The sequence below is a fragment of the Carettochelys insculpta genome, chromosome 5, assembly GCF_033958435.1.
Source record: "Carettochelys insculpta isolate YL-2023 chromosome 5, ASM3395843v1, whole genome shotgun sequence".
NCBI classification, from domain to species: Eukaryota; Metazoa; Chordata; order Testudines; family Carettochelyidae; genus Carettochelys; species Carettochelys insculpta.
Window position 1 is genome coordinate 71,704,238 of NC_134141.1, and position 17,573 is coordinate 71,721,810.

The 17,573-nt window shown below is 41.4% G+C and overlaps 1 protein-coding gene across 1 annotated transcript in view; it reads left to right on the forward strand.

Annotated features, from left to right (window-relative positions):
- Positions 1-17,573, forward strand: part of LIX1 (limb and CNS expressed 1) — a 48,971-nt gene that overhangs the window by 3,982 nt on the left and 27,416 nt on the right. The window contains exon 2 of the mRNA XM_074994196.1: positions 8,972-9,135. Coding sequence (XP_074850297.1) covers positions 8,972-9,135 — 164 coding nt within the window. The remainder of the gene's footprint in view (positions 1-8,971; positions 9,136-17,573) is intronic.

Below are 17,573 nucleotides of genomic sequence, written 5' to 3' on the forward strand. Positions count from 1 at the left end.
CCCACAACGATGTAAATTTAAATAGATTCTAAAAAATTAAAAATACTCAAATTGAATTTCTTCAAGTTTAAACTTACTGGACTTTTGACTTTTTCCTGACTATAGTTTGCTGTAATATATTACAAAGTGTTTCAAAATGATCATCCTTGACTGCAGAATTTAGTAATTGTATCGAAACACATTTGCTTTTTAGATATTTAAAATGAACATTTTGCATGAATGTAAAGGTCTGTCTGTTTCTCAGAACCAGATGCTTGGCAGTGGCACCTATATCATACGTTGTTGATTTACTTAGAAATAGGTGTCATTTGGTTTTTCAAGCTGTAGGGGAAAGGAGTAAGTAGATCCAGAGCCCAGTGAAGTTGATGGAAAGGCTCCCACCACAATACTTTGGATCAGGCGCTATATGATCTTGATAAATATTTCTCTGGCAGTTTTATTTATATAAATGGCATCTGTGTGAAGCTGCTAGAAAGCTTGGAATGTAAGTAATAGTCATCCCAGTGAAAATGGACAGAATGCAGCCACGGCCTTCAAAGGTGCATGATACAGAATGTTATCCCATGGATCTACATTTATTACAATGGGGAGTATGATCTGTGCTTTTAATTTTTTTTATTGCAATAAATTTGGGATTATTAAATCACTCATGAGCCAATATCAAGGGGGTGACAATGAAAGCTTTGTTATCCTTGACAACATTATTTAGATTATAAATTCCCAGGATTGGTATTTATTGATAGTAATGCCTACTGTATGCTGGATACTTTCCAAATACTCATAAAGGATGGTCCCAGTTCCAAGAGCTCGCATTCAAAATCCGTAAGAAACTCTGGCACCAATTCTTGGCTCTCAGCAAAGAACCCATCAAAAGCAAACCACACTTACGCCACCCTTATGCCTACTACATCCATGACAGTGGCAGAGAGAAACCAGAGTATAGGTCAGTCTCCCAAGCAAGTTAGTGCAGCCTCAAAGCTGCTCTAATTTGTGTCACATCTTTCCAGAGTGAAGCAGCACTTCAGCCATCTCCCCTTCCCACCAACCTGCACATCCACGTCAAAGGCTATGCTTGCTCTACATCACCAGGGATTTTATCACCCACCAAAGTGTATTTCAACTGCCTGAGCAGTGATAGAGGGGCTACCCTAAAACGAGGATCCAGCCTCTTGAAGCTGTACATGTATCTAAAACTTTTGGAGCTACAATATGCATCTACACAGTACCATTTTGTTTGTTACCAGTTAGTCTTATTTTAGTGAGGGTTTTGTCTTCACTTATGCTTGAAGAACATTATGTTCCATAGAAATTTAACATGGGGATAATGACATCCTTATTAATGTACTAGCATATAATGGTTTGCAGATTTATGGAACTGTTAGTGAAAATCCTAGTTTGTTTATTATGTCCATGTCCGCAGCAGCGATCTCTGTATATGTGCAGAGTATACATTTATTCCAAAATATACTCAAATATACTCTTATGAAGAAAAAAGTATGATCATAAGATACCTAAACTCCTATAGAACCTGATGGTTCCCACCTGAATTTCTGACCCTTTTCTCAACATATTTAAACAATATAGGTTTGTTAATCTGAACCCAATTTTAACAACTTCTCCAAGATGCATGTGTTAAGTTACAGTCCATAATATGATACAGCTGCAGGAGGGTGTGCTTATAACTTATGACCTTTGTTTAAATGATATGGTTTTACTGATTATGTGCCGCAGATTGATTTAAGAAATGTAAGACAACTTTAGTAGCCTTTCACTTAAGAATCTTCTTTAATACTTCACTTTTTAACTCCAAAAGCTTTTATTATTGTTCTCTGCATTTGAGGGTTCATTTAATGATAGTCTGTCAAGTTAGTTAAAACAACTCTTTCCCAGAAATCCTTTTAAGTTTAAAAATGACAAAGTAGCTGGTTATCCTGTGTGTTCTTTGTATCTTGCTCTCTTTTGACATTGAAATATTGTCAGGGTTATGGCTCCATTTTACTCTACTGGTCAGACTGCATGATTCCTCTTCTGAACAGCCCATTAGTCTTAGATTTTCCCTTCCCAAAATACATCCCTGTCTATGTATGAGTGTTGTCCATTGTCATCTATACTGTCAGTGCTCTACTTGCGTTTGTTTACCTCAGGCAAAGTAACCCTACACATGCTGGCATAAGTGAACACAAAGCTTCTGGAGTAATTAATTTTCATTAATTAAATTATGTGCCTGCCAATGGCAATGTTGAGGTAGACTTACGGTTTGTAGAACTTTCCATGTGCTTCACTGAAGAGAAGGAAAATGTATGTTCTCCGCTTCTCCCTAGGTAAATAATGGAGTGCGTAGCAATACCTTTCAAGGAGTATGCATCCTCATTCCACCTGGAGATATAAAATAACTTCTGAACACCTCACAAAGATTTCCCATTGTTAAGATCAGAGTTGCATAAATTCATGGGATTTCATTGTAAGTGGAGATAGCAGGGAAAGCAGCCATTTTTCTTATAGCCCGAAACTATCCGTAACTAAATGCAAAGCCCAAACAAAACATTAGCAACATTAATGCTAGTACCATAATTAAGGAATAAGCAATAGAATCTAATCTTCCATTCAAAGAAATAAATTTAATTCCCTGCCTCTTATGGTTGTGAGGAAAGCCTTCCAATTGTATACCAATGCAGTGTTGTATTCCCGAATCTTCCACCACCCAGGAGATATAGCTCTGAGGTGTGCTCTGCACCAGTCCGCTCAAAGCAGCATTAACTCTTACAACCAGAAGCCATTCAAATGAAAAAAATCTGGTTCATTACTGATTGACCACAGCATATGCAGTAGTCATTTTGAGATGGGGTCAGAGAAGTGGCTGCTGGCAGTCAAGGATTCCCTTGATCGGGTGTCAGTTACCAGTCCAGATACACATCAGCTCCCTCAGGATGAAATCATGTGCGTCTCTCACTTTGACCGGTCTACGGCCTCACTGGTACCCACCATGCCTTGTCTCAGAAGGCTCCACAGGATTCGATCCCCTGCCCAGTTCACTCCACTTCATGGGATGTGGTAATTACAGGTGTAGTTCAGGTTTTACACAGCAAAGTACATAACATAAGAACATAAGAATGGCCATACTGGGTCAGACCAAAGGTCCATCGAGCCCAGCATCCCATCTGCCGACGGTGGCCAATGCCAGGTGCCCCAGAGAAGGAGAACAGAAGACAATGATCAAGTGATTTATCTCCTGCCATCCATCTCCTGCTCTTGTTCTGAAGGCTAGGGCACCATACTTTATCCCTGGCTAATAGCCATTTATGGACCTAACCTGCAAAAATTTATCAAGCTCTTTTTTAAACCCTAATAGAGTCCTGGCCTTCACAGCCTCCTCGGGCAAGGAGTTCCACAGGTTGACTGTGCGCTGTGTGAAGAAAAATTTCCTTTTATTAGTTTTGAACCTACTACCCATCAATTTCGTTTGGTGTCCCCTAGTTCTTGTATTATGGGAAAAGGTAAATAATTTTTCTATATTCACTTTCTCCACACCATTCATGATTTTATATACCTCTATCATATCGCCCCTCAATCGCCTCTTTTCCAAACTGAAAAGTCCCAGTCTCTCTAGCCTCTCCCCATATGGGACCCTTTCCAAGCCCCTAATCATCTTAGTCGCCCTTTTCTGAACCTTTTCTAATGCCAATATATCTTTTTTGAGGTGAGGAGACCACATCTGCACGCAGTACTTGAGATGTGGGCGTACCATAGTTTTATATAGGGGAAGTATGATATCTTTTGTCTTATTATCGATCCCTTTTTTAATAATTCCTAACATCCTATTTGCCTTACTAACTGCCGCTGCACACTGCGTGGATGTCTTCAGAGAACTATCCACTATAACTCCAAGATCCCTTTCCTGATCGGTCGTAGCTAAATTTGACCCCATCATGTAGTACGTGTAATTTGGGTTATTTTTTCCAACATGCATTACCTTACACTTACCCACATTAAATTTCATTTGCCATTTTGCTGCCCAATCACTCAGTTTGCTGAGATCTTTTTGTAGTTCTTCACAATCCCTTTTGGTTTTGACTGTCCTGAACAACTTGGTGTCATCTGCAAACATTGCCACCTCACTGCTTACCTCATTTTCTAGATCATTGATGAACAAGTTGAACAGGATCGGTCCCAGGACTGACCCCTGGGGAACACCACTAGTTACCCTCCTCCATTGTGAAAATTTACCATTTATTCCCACCCTTTGTTTTCTGTCTTTTAACCAATTTCCGATCCATGAAAGGACCTTTCCTCCTATCCCATGACCACCTAATTTACGTAAAAGCCTTTGGTGTGGGACCGTGTCAAAGGCTTTCTGGAAATCTAGGTATATTAGGTCCACTGGGTGCCCCTTGTCCGCATGTTTATTAACCCCTTCAAAGAATTCTAATAGATTAGTTAGACACGACTTCCCTCTGCAGAAACCATGCTGACTTTTGCCCAACAATTCGTGCTCTTCTATGTGCCTTGCAATTTTACTCTTTACTAGTGTTTCTACTAATTTGCCTGGTACTGATGTTAAACTTATCGGTCTATAATTGCCAGGATCTCCTCTAGAGCCTTTTTTAAATATTGGTGTTATATTGGCCGTCTTCCAGTCATTTGGTACCAAAGTGGATTTAAAGGATAGGTTACAAACCACTGTTAACTCCGCAATTTCACATTTGAGTTCTTTCAGAACCCTTGGGTGAATGCCGTCTGGTCCTGGAGACTTGTTACTATTCAGCTTATCAATTAATTCCAAAACCTCCTCTAATGTCACTTCAATCTGAGTGAATTCCTCAGATTGGTCACCTAAAAAGGCTGGCTCAGATTTAGGAACCTCTGTAACATCCTCAGCCGTGAAGACTGAAGCAAAGAAATCATTTAATCGCTCTGCAATGGCACTGTCTTCCTTGATCGCTCCTTTTATATCTTTATCATCCAAGGGCCCCACTGCTTTTTTAGCGGGCTTCCTGCTTCTAATGTATTTAAAAAACATTTTACTATCGTTTTTTGAATTTTTGGCTAGCTGTTCCTCAAAATCTTTTTTGGCTTTTCTTACTACATTATGACACTTAATTTGGGAGTGTTTATGTTCCTTTCTATTTTCCTCACTAGGATTTGACTTCCACTTTTTAAAAGCTGCCCTTTTCTCTCTCACTGCCTTTTTAACATGGCTGTTTAGCCATGGTGGTTCTTTGTTAGGTCTCTTACTGTGTTTTTTTATTTGGGGTATACATTTAAGTTGGGCCTCTAGTATGGTGTCTTTAAACAGTTTCCATGCAGCTTCCAGGGATTTTAGTTTAATTACTCTACCTTTTAGTTTCTGTTTAACTAGCTTCCTCATTTTAGTGTTGTTTATTCAGAACCAAGGCATTCATGGAAATCTTAAAATATTAAACAATCCATCTGCATCTTAACTGAGTTTTTCCTTTCAAAAATAACTAGATCCCATGTGTCTCTTCAAGGCACCCATTTCAACTAATTGAGATGACGGACAATATCTTTAATGGTCTATGGCTATGTCTTCACAGTTAACCTCTAAGTCTAGCACCCAGGTCCGTGTGTATGCAGGTTAGTCCCTCCCAACTACAAGCAGCCCCATAAAAAAGTCCTATCCACCCTACTGTGTCCTCAACGTTTCTGCACTGACTCATACGGGGGTTGTCCTGAGATGCATTGTCCTGAGACAGACTTGCAGGAAAAGGTGTCCTGCAATATAATTTATCAGCTTTGGTGGAACAGAACCACTTCTTCAGATATGGGAAATCCTCATCTGAAGAAGTGGGTCTGTCCCATGAAAGCTCATCACCAAATAAATTAGATTGTTCGTCTTTAAAGTGCTACAGGACTGCTTTTTTGTTTTATGTTTATCTAAAGTCATGCTCTGCTTTCTGGCCCTCTGGCAGGGGTTAACCCTTTGCGACCATGTAGGCAAGCATCATAATAAAAAGTAAGATGAAGCATACCTAATATTCGCACAGCTATCTCCACATGTGGGAACTGAAATGTGAGGCAATCTGCAATCCTTAAGTCATCTCTGCTCCTACCCACAAGGAGATACCAGATTTCCAAAGCCAATTCCTCAACTGCTCCCAGTGTGTCAGAAGCTCTAGGTCAGGTGTCAAGGCTGCTATTTCACCCTCCCTTAAAAACCTTCTGCACTGGTTACACATCCATACAAAACCTGAACATTTGGGGAACAGAATAAAATACAGGTCATTTTTAAATAATATGAATATTGATTGTGCTAGTCATTATGGTGTTCAATATTTTTAATTAACGTGACAAAGCTACATGTTCTTTGATTTGCTGTAAAATTCAGGGTCTCAAAAGCTAGGAGACTGTTACCACAGAAGTAAGGTCCAGTTTGCTCTAAAGTTCACAGGATCTTGGCTAGTACTGGAGCAAACAAAAGCAAAGAACTTCACAATAAAGGGATGCTCTTTCTATCTCCTTGTAACTAGAAGTTAACGCCACTTCGAGTATCTTGCAGCAGTCTGAAATCCTTTTAATGCTCATGCACTGAGGTAAATCAAGGGTATAGGAGCCAAGAATCCTTTACTTGTAAATTGGTCACATTCCTAACATTACTTAGATATTTGTTTTCTGCTTGTAACTGTTTAAAATGAAAAAAGGTTAATGCATATGTAGAATACATGAGTGAAATCATGGGAGTTTTGGCATTTATGTCAATGAAGCCAGGATTTCACCGTGTCTTTGTTTAACTGATTCAGTGCTGTTACAATATACTGCATAATACATTTTAGAGCTGAAGTAATAAAACACTTAGGAACTCCCCGTAAGTACTCCAGTCATTACTGTTCAAAACACAAAAACCAAATTAAAGTGAATAGCATTCTTTTAATATGAGACGTAGAATGCATTTCCAAGTTTAGTGAGTTCAACACTTTCAATGTTAGAAAGACTATATTCCTTTAGTTGAGGGGAAAGTAACAGACAGAGCTATGTGTAAGGATGTCCACAAAAAAGACTTGCACTTATTTTCTTTGCTCTTTACTGTGACCAGGAAAAATCTCTTGGCTGCTTAGAGAGCTTTGTATAGATTAGTTCTTTGAACAGCGGAAGACATCGCAAAATCCACTGAGAGGTTTCAACCAACCAAGAAGTATTCACCATCTATCCAAATGCTGAACTAGTAAGAGTAGAAGAAAACCAAAATATGTACTCTGAACTGTCTCAACCTTGCTCCAAAATTGACCAAAAAAAAGATTAAACATGTGAAAAAAAAAAAAAAAAGGCAAAACTGATAAAGGCCAGCCTTACTGTGAGCATTGAACATTTCTGAAGAGCTATTGATTATCTGGAGCATTATCATTTTTCGTTGATTAAACAGATGTTGAGTCTGAGTTTTTGAAAGGTGCGCTGCCCCAAATCCAGGCCCAATTCAGTAAGATTTAAGCACCAGACTCTCTGGTGCTCTTTTGAAAAGGCCAGCCTGAAACACCAAATTATTTCTGATGAGCTGTGGCTCTGATCTGAAAGTCTATTGAATAGCTGGCCTGCAAACTAGGGTGAGAGCAGATGATGTTTTCTTGAATTAACATTTTATGTCACAAGTATATTGAGGCTCCCAAAGACCCGTGGGTGGTATTCATGTTGTTTGTATCGGATTCAGGGTGTATTGGATCCAGGGTGTAGATAGTTAAATGCTATGGGACCACAATTTCCTAATATGGATGTCCTAAAACTTTACTGTTCTTGTTGTCATTTGTTTTTATTCTAGTATTCTATTTCAAGCTCATTTGTTTTTACCCATACATAACCTTTTCAATGAAGATTTAATACCAATACAATTTTTCCAATAAATGTGGCACTTTCTATTGAACCATCAAGCTCAAAACGTATATGTTTAACACACAGGAAGTTTATTCCTAGATATCAACTTTCATTTAATGGCTTTTAAACTGAATAGTGACCAAACATGAATGTAAGAGACAGTGAAGCAATTGGCAATATAAAAGATATATGTCCCTCGAGCTCGGTGAGAATTTCTTAACACAGCAGACCCTAGACATTTCTCATGATCTAGACTGCATTAACTTCTGTAGTCTGTTCTGCTGGCCTAAAGATTTTATTTTTGCTCAAATTCTTCATCACTCAAAGTTGGCATAAGTTGAATATAAGAGGATTATTAAACATAAAAATGATAGGTCACCAATTTCATCCGCACACTTCATTCTTCATGGGTTGCTGTGATGGGTATCAGAAATCAACAGCATGTACTATGGATCACTAAATATGCAGTTCATAAATTCTAGTAGTCTCAAGGTGGGTGGGGAACACAGCTATACTTTAGAAAAGTAGAAGTCTGCTTCTGTGGTTTGCTTTTCACTCTGATGTGGTTTATGTCAAAGCACCATCACATGTTGCAACAACCATCTGTTTCCAATTCTATTAGTTATGCAAAGGGGATTTCTTTTGTCCATACCATTTTGAAGGTCTGAAGAACCTTCTGCTTTCTCATTTTCTATATTCTCACTGCTTTTGCTGTTATGACCATTGGGATGAAAAAACATAGGAAATGGGTAATAACTTGTGGATATGTTTTACAATGACCCTCAGAGGAACCCGTTTCTGGAAGGGGTTAATTGGCATATTATCTGAGGGGCAGAGGATATGGTCTGAAATAGGAATTGATAATATTTTTGGCAAAGTGCCATCACTGTAGATAGTTGCCAGAAATATCAGCTATAACCCTGTGGCTGGGATTTTCAAATGGGCCTAAAGAAGTTAGGCCCCCAAGTTTTATTCTTTTTAAAGCAAAGTTAAAAAATCTAGTCTCCAAAACTTTATGTAGTGCCGGAGCACTATAGTGGTTTTCCATTTGTACTTTAGTAGTTCCTATGTGTAAAGCTGTGAAATGAAGTTGCGTGTGAAGATAAACTGTCTATACTGTACGTAATATTTATCACTCCTCTGTCTTTGACAGTGAATGTCGTAGCAATGCTTCAGGAATTCTGGGAAAACAAACAGAAGCAGAGATCTGTATTTCCTGGTGAAGGCACAGTGGTTTATGAGTCACTGAACTCCCCTGGTCCTCCATTTGTCTGCTATGTCACCCTACCTGGAGGAAGCTGTTTTGGCAATTTTCAGGTAAGAAACATGCGACAATTTTTGCCAAACAGAAAGCTTTCATCAAAGGCTTTTTTAAAAGAAAAATAAATAATTACCTATTTTCAGAGAGTTCTATAGTTGCACTTAATTCCTGAGTGCCAGACCATACTGTCTTCAGGGAGATGAAGTGTTTAGAAAATGTAAGGAGCAGTGGTGAGAATTAATTGACCATGGCATGACTTACTATTCTACTTACTGTTCTTCTAAAACTAATTGTAACCAGTATCATTGTCAGTAGTATAAGGACCATATTTTGGTTTAGGCTGGGATTTTTTCCATAATCTTTAGAAAACCTATTTGTAGTATCAATATTTTCATTATTTTTATTAATTCAGTAAAAAGATACAGGTTGAACCTCTTTAATTCAGCACTCTCTTGTCCAGCAACATCCATTATCCAGCATGATTTTAGTTAGCCAGATGACCACTTATTACAAGTGTGGCCAAGTTTCTGCAGTTCTGTAAAGTTTGTTTACAGTCGCCAGTCCTGCCTCTGTGTTCTGTGCTGTTACTTATTTGTAACTTACCCTGAATGTCTTCTAAGAGCCCAGTAAGCAGTAGAAGTGTTGGTAATGCAGCTAGACAATATTGACTTCCCATAGCCCAGCAAATTCTCTCATCCAGCGCTGGTCAGGTCTTAAAGGTGCTGGATTAGGTTCAACCTGTATTTTTATTATGAAGATTCCCCTGCAATTTGTGCAATTCAAACACATCACAACAGTGCTCATGCATGTGCTGCAGTAAAAAAAATAGTCATTGGAAACAGATTTTTTTTCATATGGAGTGAAAGGCATAAAGTGAATAAAAGAACCAACTTTAAGAGAAAAAATAAATTAAATCTGGTGAGTTGGGGAAAGATATATGTTAATTAGAAAAACATTAAGGCACTTCCCCAAAGAGAAGAAAAATATTTTATCTAGCTGCATAAATATATAAACCTGAAATTTACTTGAGCAAAATCTAGTAGAAGTTGAGAAACAAGTAATCCTAAAAACTACAAACATTTCTGAAATTATTTAAAACTAAATTCTGTCCCTTGTTCAGTTATAGTTGACAACATAAATGTAAATCCAATCTTTAGTCTTTTATTTTCAGTCTAGAATATTAGTAATACATGTACATTTTTATATGATTTCACTTGGTGTTCTCTGTATAGTTAGTCAAATTTAATTATTCAGGGCCAAGTCCTAGGAAGTCTTATTCTTCTTCAACTCTTTTGGACATTAAGGGATTGCAGGATTGGGGCAGAATAATTAAATCTTTGTTTTAATTATTTTAAATTAGTTGCCTTTTTATTCTGGATCAGCTTGAAGAAGACAATATGGGCTAAACATAGTATCCAACAGAAAAGTTAATTTGGTCAAGTTTTGTGAGGAGGAGGAGAAGGGGCAGTGACTGAGCACTGTATCTAATTAAATTATACCCTGTATGTATCACTTGTAATATACTGTCAGTGATTTCTAACATGGGGCTTGATCCTGAGAGTTCCTCAGCTCCTGGCACTCCCCGCTCAGGTCAAGGGGGCTAAGGTGACACCCATGATTTGGAGAAAAATTAGATGAGATGTTGAAAATACTTCCCTCAAGAACCAAATTCCTGGGACAAAAATCAGTTCGCCCTTATTACATCACAAGTGAAGTTCACTGGCCGGACATTATGCTGTTTTCAGACATTTAAAGTTTCTTACCGGTTGTTGCCTGTTTAGCTTTTATGAAATGAATTGTTGGCTTTAGGCCCATTGCCAGTGGAGAAGAGGCCACACCATAGAAAAAGACCATGAGAAGTGGCAGCCTCATTGGAAATCCCTGCCTAAAAGCTAAAACACTGAATGGCCTGGAGACTGTGAAGCCTCAATTTAAAGGACTAATGGGGATAGAGGTGGCCATTAATGCCAAAAGTCCATTCAATTGGAGGGTTTATTTTACTGTTTACCATAGTGGACCCTCCCCCACCAGGCTCCCCCGCCAGAAAAAAAAAAAATTGCTGGCAACTCACTAGAGCCGTTGGAGCGGCTGCTGCTTGAGCCAGAGCAACCGCTACTACCGCTAGAGCAGCTGGAGGAGCTGCAGCAGCTGGAGCTACCACTGGTGCCGCCACACACTCCTCCCACCTGGGGTGCATGTACATGAGCACCACCTGCCCGTGTACGTGCCACGCCCCTGGTGGGTGGAGCATGTGGCGGCTCCAGTGGCAGCCTCATTGAGTCTGGTGGCTCCTCCAGCCACGCTGGTGGCCCCAACAGCGGCAGTGGCTCCTTCAGCTCATTTATTTTCTTGGAGGATATCCATTGTTCCCAGTGTCTGCTAAATCAGGGTCCTCTGAACTGTGGGTTTACTGTATTTGTCTTCTGTCAAAAGGTTGCCTCTCCAGGTCAAGAGTAGGAAAGGAATTGTTTAGACTGTCATCAGAAGTAAGATGACCCAAGTATTGTGACAAGTGGGCAAGAGACCCTGATGAAAAGTTTTTACAAACTGGTTTGCCAAGGAGCAACTTATTTAAAATTTATTTTGAGTCCTTTTAGTTTATGGGGTGGGAAAAAAAATTGTGTAGACCCATTAATTATATTGTGGGGAAAACGGGGAGAAGTGACAGGTATGTATACTTCTGTGATTTTTACAAGTTACAATTTTTTTTCTACATGTCCTATTATCCAAGTATTTGGGGACACAATAATTGTGCATATGTCATATGATAGCTTGAGTCCACTAACTCTGGACGGTCGTGCTTTGGGGAGTGGCCTTACATTATAAAAAGCATGGTGGGGGTAGTTTGCTGGCACGCTTGTCATTTTGAAAAGCTTCACCTTTTACCAACATTTTGGCTTTGTGGTGACTTTGGCAGCCCCCCCAATGTATACAGATAAGTGTGTATTTAATTACTAGTGTATCTCCCTTTTGATGTGCATGATGAGTAAACAAAAAAATTAATGTTAAATTAGGTATACAATAGCACCCCAACCCTGGAATTCTCCCTCAGGTAGAGCTCTCACTGAAGTCTGTTGGGAGTTAGTCTGAATAATGAGTTTGTAATCAGGCTCAAAGTTTGCTCTGACTAGTAACATCAAGTTTTTTCTTCTTTTGCTTTGTCATGTTGTGTTTTGTATTTATCCATTAGTGCCTGTGGATCTTGTAGAGGAAGAGGAGTTTTCAAAGAATTTTCTACATTTCTGCATGCCAGTAGTGGTGCCTGGCTTTTTTTCCCTACTAAAGTTTAAGAAGTCCTAGCATAGTGTGTACACCACCAAGCTATAGCTAACCTACTGGGGTCCTTTCAGAAGGCCCCCGTCTCCACGGGCGGCGCACGATTCGAAAACCACACGTTCAAATCGCTGTGGCTGCCGTTACGCTAATGAGGCACTGCATATTCATGGCAGTGCCTCATTAGCATATTTTGAACCCGCTCATTAACATGCCCCTTCTGAAAGGAAGGGGCTCGTGTAGACACAGCCTATTTGAACTCCATTTATTTCAACAGAGCTATGCCAATTCACACCACCTTTGATTATGACCAGGATATTTTTATTCCATTTTAGCAGCACAGAACAACAATAGATGTTCCACTTTGCTAAGCAGTTTTTTTTGTTTGTTTTTTGTTTTTTTGTTTTTTAAGACTTTTGAGACCAGGTCCTCATCTAGTATAAATCATATAAATCCAGTGAAGCCAAGGATCATAGCCAGTGGCATTACACTGATTTGCTTCAGGTTAGATTAAAGCCCTCATTCTTTTGATAATCATAGAATCATAGAACACTAGGACTAGAAGGGACCTCAAGAGGCCATCGAGTCCAGCCCCCTGCCCCAATGGCAGGACCAAATACTATCTAAACCATCCCTGATAGACATCTATCTAACCTATTCTTAAATATCTCCAGCGATGGAGATTCCACAACCTCCCTTGGCAATTTATTCCACTGTTTGACCACCCTGACAGTTACGAACTTTTTCCTAATATCCAACGTAAACCTCCCTTGCTGCACTTTAAGTCCATTGCCTCTTGTTCTATCCTCTGAGGCCAAGGAAGTTTTCTCCTTCCTCCTTATGACTCCCTAATAGCTGTATATTATCAAATTCTTTACCTTGCTCTGTTTCTGTAGGTGTTTTTCCATCATAAGGAGTTTGGGAGCATTAGCACATCAGAATGTGTCAGGTAAAAGCATCTGAAACTTCCAATGGGACACTAAATTGTGTTAAAAGATTATGTAGGAGAGCACACAGCTTTTCCCATCATCTCAAGCATTGCATACTTTTGCGCTGTGTACTTAGGAGTCAAAAATAAACCTCTAACACCATGTGACAAGTATCAGAGAGGTAGCCATGTTAGTCTGTATCTTCAAAAACAAGAAGTCCTGGGACACCTTACAAACTAACAGATATTTTGGAGCATAAGCTTTCATAGGCAAAGTAGCTTCGTCAGATGCCTGGGGCTGGGGTCAGAGGGTGATTTAAAGAAGGTGTCTCAGTAAAGGGAATGGTCAGAGCTGACAAGGTCTATTCAGTCAGCGTGGAAATGGCCCATCATCAGCAGTTAATGTGGAGTTGTGAACATCAAGAGAGGAGAAAACAAGTCAGTTCTTCAGTGGGGATGTGGTCCTTTGTCAGATGCTAATGTGCAGGTGTGAACATCAAGAGCTCAGAAGCTGCTTTTGTAATGGACCAACCACTCCCAGTCTCTGTTCAATCCTTGGTTGATGGAGTTAAATTTGCAAATGAATTGCAGCTCAGAAATTTCTTTCTATTTTTTTTTTTTGTTAGGGCTGTTACTTTTAAATCTGTTACTGAGTGTCTAGGGAGAATGAAGTGTTCTACAGGTTTTTGTATGTGACTATTCCTGATGTCTGATTTATGTCCATTTCTTCTTTTATATAGAGACTGTCCAGTATGGCCAATGTACATTGCAGTGGGGCATTGCTAGCACATGATGGCATATATATTAGTAGATGTGAAGATGAAAGAGCCCCTGATGGTGTGGTTGATGTTAGGTCCTGTGATGATATTGCTGGTGTAGATATGTGAGCAGAGTTGGCAGCAGGGATTGGTTGCAGGGATTTGTTCCAGGTTTAGTGTTGCTGTGTTGTGTCCTGCAGTTGCTGATGAGAATTTGTTTAGGTTGGAGGGCTGCCTGTAGGCAAGGACAGGCCTACCTCCCAAGGTCTGTGAGACTGAAGGATCGTTGTTCGGGATGGGTTGCAGATCACTGATGATGCAATGGAGAGGCTTTAGCTGAGGTCTATATGTGATGGCTGGTGGTGTTCTCTTGTTTTCCTTGTTGGGCCTGTCTTGTAGCAGTTGGCTTCTGGGTACGCGTCTGGCTCTGTCAATCTGTTTAATTCTTCACTTAGAAAGAAGTTTATTTAAATGTTGTTACAATCTTTTTTAAAAAAATAAATATCAATATTCTTGTTTTGGGATTTCTGTTTAGGTTTTTTTGCACTTTTACCATTTGGAGTCTAATTTTCCTTTGCTACATCCACACAGCAGTTATTCTGAAATAATCCATTCCAGAAGAGCCTTTTGGAGGGGGCATGTTAATGAGGCAGTTCAGAAGATGCTAATGAGGTGCTGACATGAATATGCAGCACCTCATTAGCATAATGGTGGCCATGTGTGATTTGCAAGTACTGGTTTTGGAAAGCATGCCACCTGTATAGAAGGGGGCCTTTCAAAAGGACCCCCTGACTTCAAAAGCCCCTTCTTCCTATTTAGTTTTAGGAAGAGGCAGGGGGAGTTCTTTTGAAAGCCCCCATCTACACAGGCAACGTGTATTCCGAAAGTGGCACTTTCGAATCGCGCATGGCTGCCATTATGCTAATGAGGCACTGCATATTCATGTCAGCGCCTCATTAACATCTTCTAGATTGCCTCATTAACATGCCCCCTCTGAAATGAGGGGGCATGTTCAGACACATCCACTGTGCCTATTTCAAGATAGGGTCATTGGATGCTGGTTTCAAGGGTTGACATAGCCGGGGGTGGTAGCGGGGATTAGCTCCAACTATCTACAAAATGCTCCCATTGCGTGCGTCTCCAATAGCCTCTGACAACCGAAGTCCAGCGCCTGGCCTTCACGTGTGGCTTAGTTTCTAAGCCCGGTGAAACTGTTTGCACTGACGGGAGAAGGGGCGAAGGTGGGTGACTGGCGCCTTCAAACCAGTTGCTTCGGGCAGATGGGGTTCGTCAGCCTGGGAAGGCCGCCCACCTAGGAGAAGGAAACTCTGATTTAAAACCTCTGCTGCTTTGAGGCGATACCTAGTCATGGGAAAGGCTTAGGGACTAAAACCTGAGGAAAAATCTGGAGATGGAGCCCCTAAGGCAGTTTGAGGTTGTGCTCAATCTCACTCTGGCAGCTCCTGCGACGACACTGGTGCCAAGCTGTACTGGCTTTCGCCTTTCCCTTGGATTACATCAGTGGCGTGGAGAGGGGGAACCTGCTGCTGGGCATCAGCTGGTTCTTCAGACTTACTTGCCCAGGCCTGCGCCCTGGAGAGGATGCTCTGGCATCGCTTTCTGAGCGGTGACACAACACGGGAAGCAGCAGTTACCAGTATTAAGCCACTGCACTCGATTGGCGTAGAGTGAGGCACCAGGGGCTGCTTCCAACAGTGGGAGAGGTCTTCGGATCTCATTGGGCAGCTACCGCCCGCCTCAAGCTAGGCAGCCCCCAGCCAAGTAGGTGCTGCCTTGCCACAGTCCACTTGCTCCACTGGGTGTGTGGAGTTTATGGAATCACTGACAGGTGGATCGTTAACCTTACACCAGGCAAAACAAACAAGCAACAAAATAATCCAGCCTTTAGGCTGGGCACATGAAATGTAAAGACCTTGACTCCTGGCCTTACAGAAGACCTACAGAGCATTAGTAACCCCCGGAAGACAGCAATCATTAACAACGAGCTGAGAAGACTGCGGATGGACATCGTGGCCCTCCAGGAAACAAGGCTATTGTCCTCTGGATGTCTCAGGGAGAAGGACTTTACCTTTTTCTGGCATGGGAAGCCTCCAGAAGAGGCCAGGGAACATGGTGTTGGCTTCACAATCAGAAACAGCCTAGTTGGCTCAGTCATACCACCAAATGTGGGAACTGAGAGAATGCTGAAAATCCAGCTTCAAACACCAGTGGGCATGGTCAACATCTTCAGCATCTATGCTCCTACTTTAACTTCTGCCCAGGAAGTTCAGGACAAGTTCTATGATGAACTTAGCATTGCCATCAGTGAGGTACCTTCCCATGAGCTGCTATTCACCCTTGGTGACTTCAACGGTAGACTTGGCAGCAACCACCACAGTTGGACATCCTGTCTGGGACAGTTTGGAACAGGGAAGATGAATGAAAACGGATAGCGCCTCCTTGAACTCTGCTCCCAACATGACCTCTGCGTAACCAATACCTTCTTCAACGTCAAACCCCAGCACAAAGTTTCGTGGTGACACCCAAGATCGAAACATTGGCACCAGCTTCACCTCATCCTCACCAAACGCAGCCATTTAGGTAATGTCAGGGTGACACGTAGCTACCACAGCACAGACTGTGACACTGACCATTTGCTCATGTGTAGTAAGGTGCACATCCAGCTGCAAAGATTCTTTCGCTCCAAAAAGGAAGGGAGGCCGCGCATCGACACTGGCAAGACTCGTGACCCTTCAAAAGTATGTGAGTTTGTCCAAGCACTTGAAGAGGCCTTGCCCCACCTGGACGACGCTGATATCAGCAAGAGATGGGAACAACTACGGGACGCTATCTATAATACTGCGATATCTACCTTTGGGAAGAAGACAGTCAAGTCTGCTGATTGGTTTGAAGCCCACACTGAAGTGGTGATGCCCCTGATTGAGAAGAAGAGACAGGCACTGGCTGCATACAGGTCTTCTCCCGGTGAGGTGAACCTGCAGGCGCTCCGGTCTGCTCGGAGTCAAGTGCAGTAGGTTGCTCGGCGGTGTGCCAACGATTACTGGCTCCAACTCTGCTCCAAGATTCAGCAGGCCGCAGACACTGGTAACATGTGAGGAATGTACTATGAGATCAAGCAGGCCATCGGTCCATCACAAAGAAAGACTGCCCCACTTAAGTTGGCCACAGGCGAGGTCTTGAAGGACAGAACCAAGCAGATGGAACGCTGGGTGGAACACTACTCACAGCTGTACACCAGAGAGACTGTAGTTACAGAGAGAGCCCTGAATGCCATTGAGCCTCTGCCCACCATGACTGAACTCAATGCTGAGCCCACCTTGGAGGAACTCAGCGACGCGCTAAAAGCACTCTCTTCTGGAGAAGCCCCAGGGAAAGACAGTATTCCCTCAGAAATCCTCAAATGCGCCAATGGTACCCTAGTTTCAGAGCTGCATGGAATACTTTGCCAATGCTGGAGAGAGGCAGTGTTCCGCAAGATATGAGGGATGCTAACATTGTTACTGTCTACAAGAAC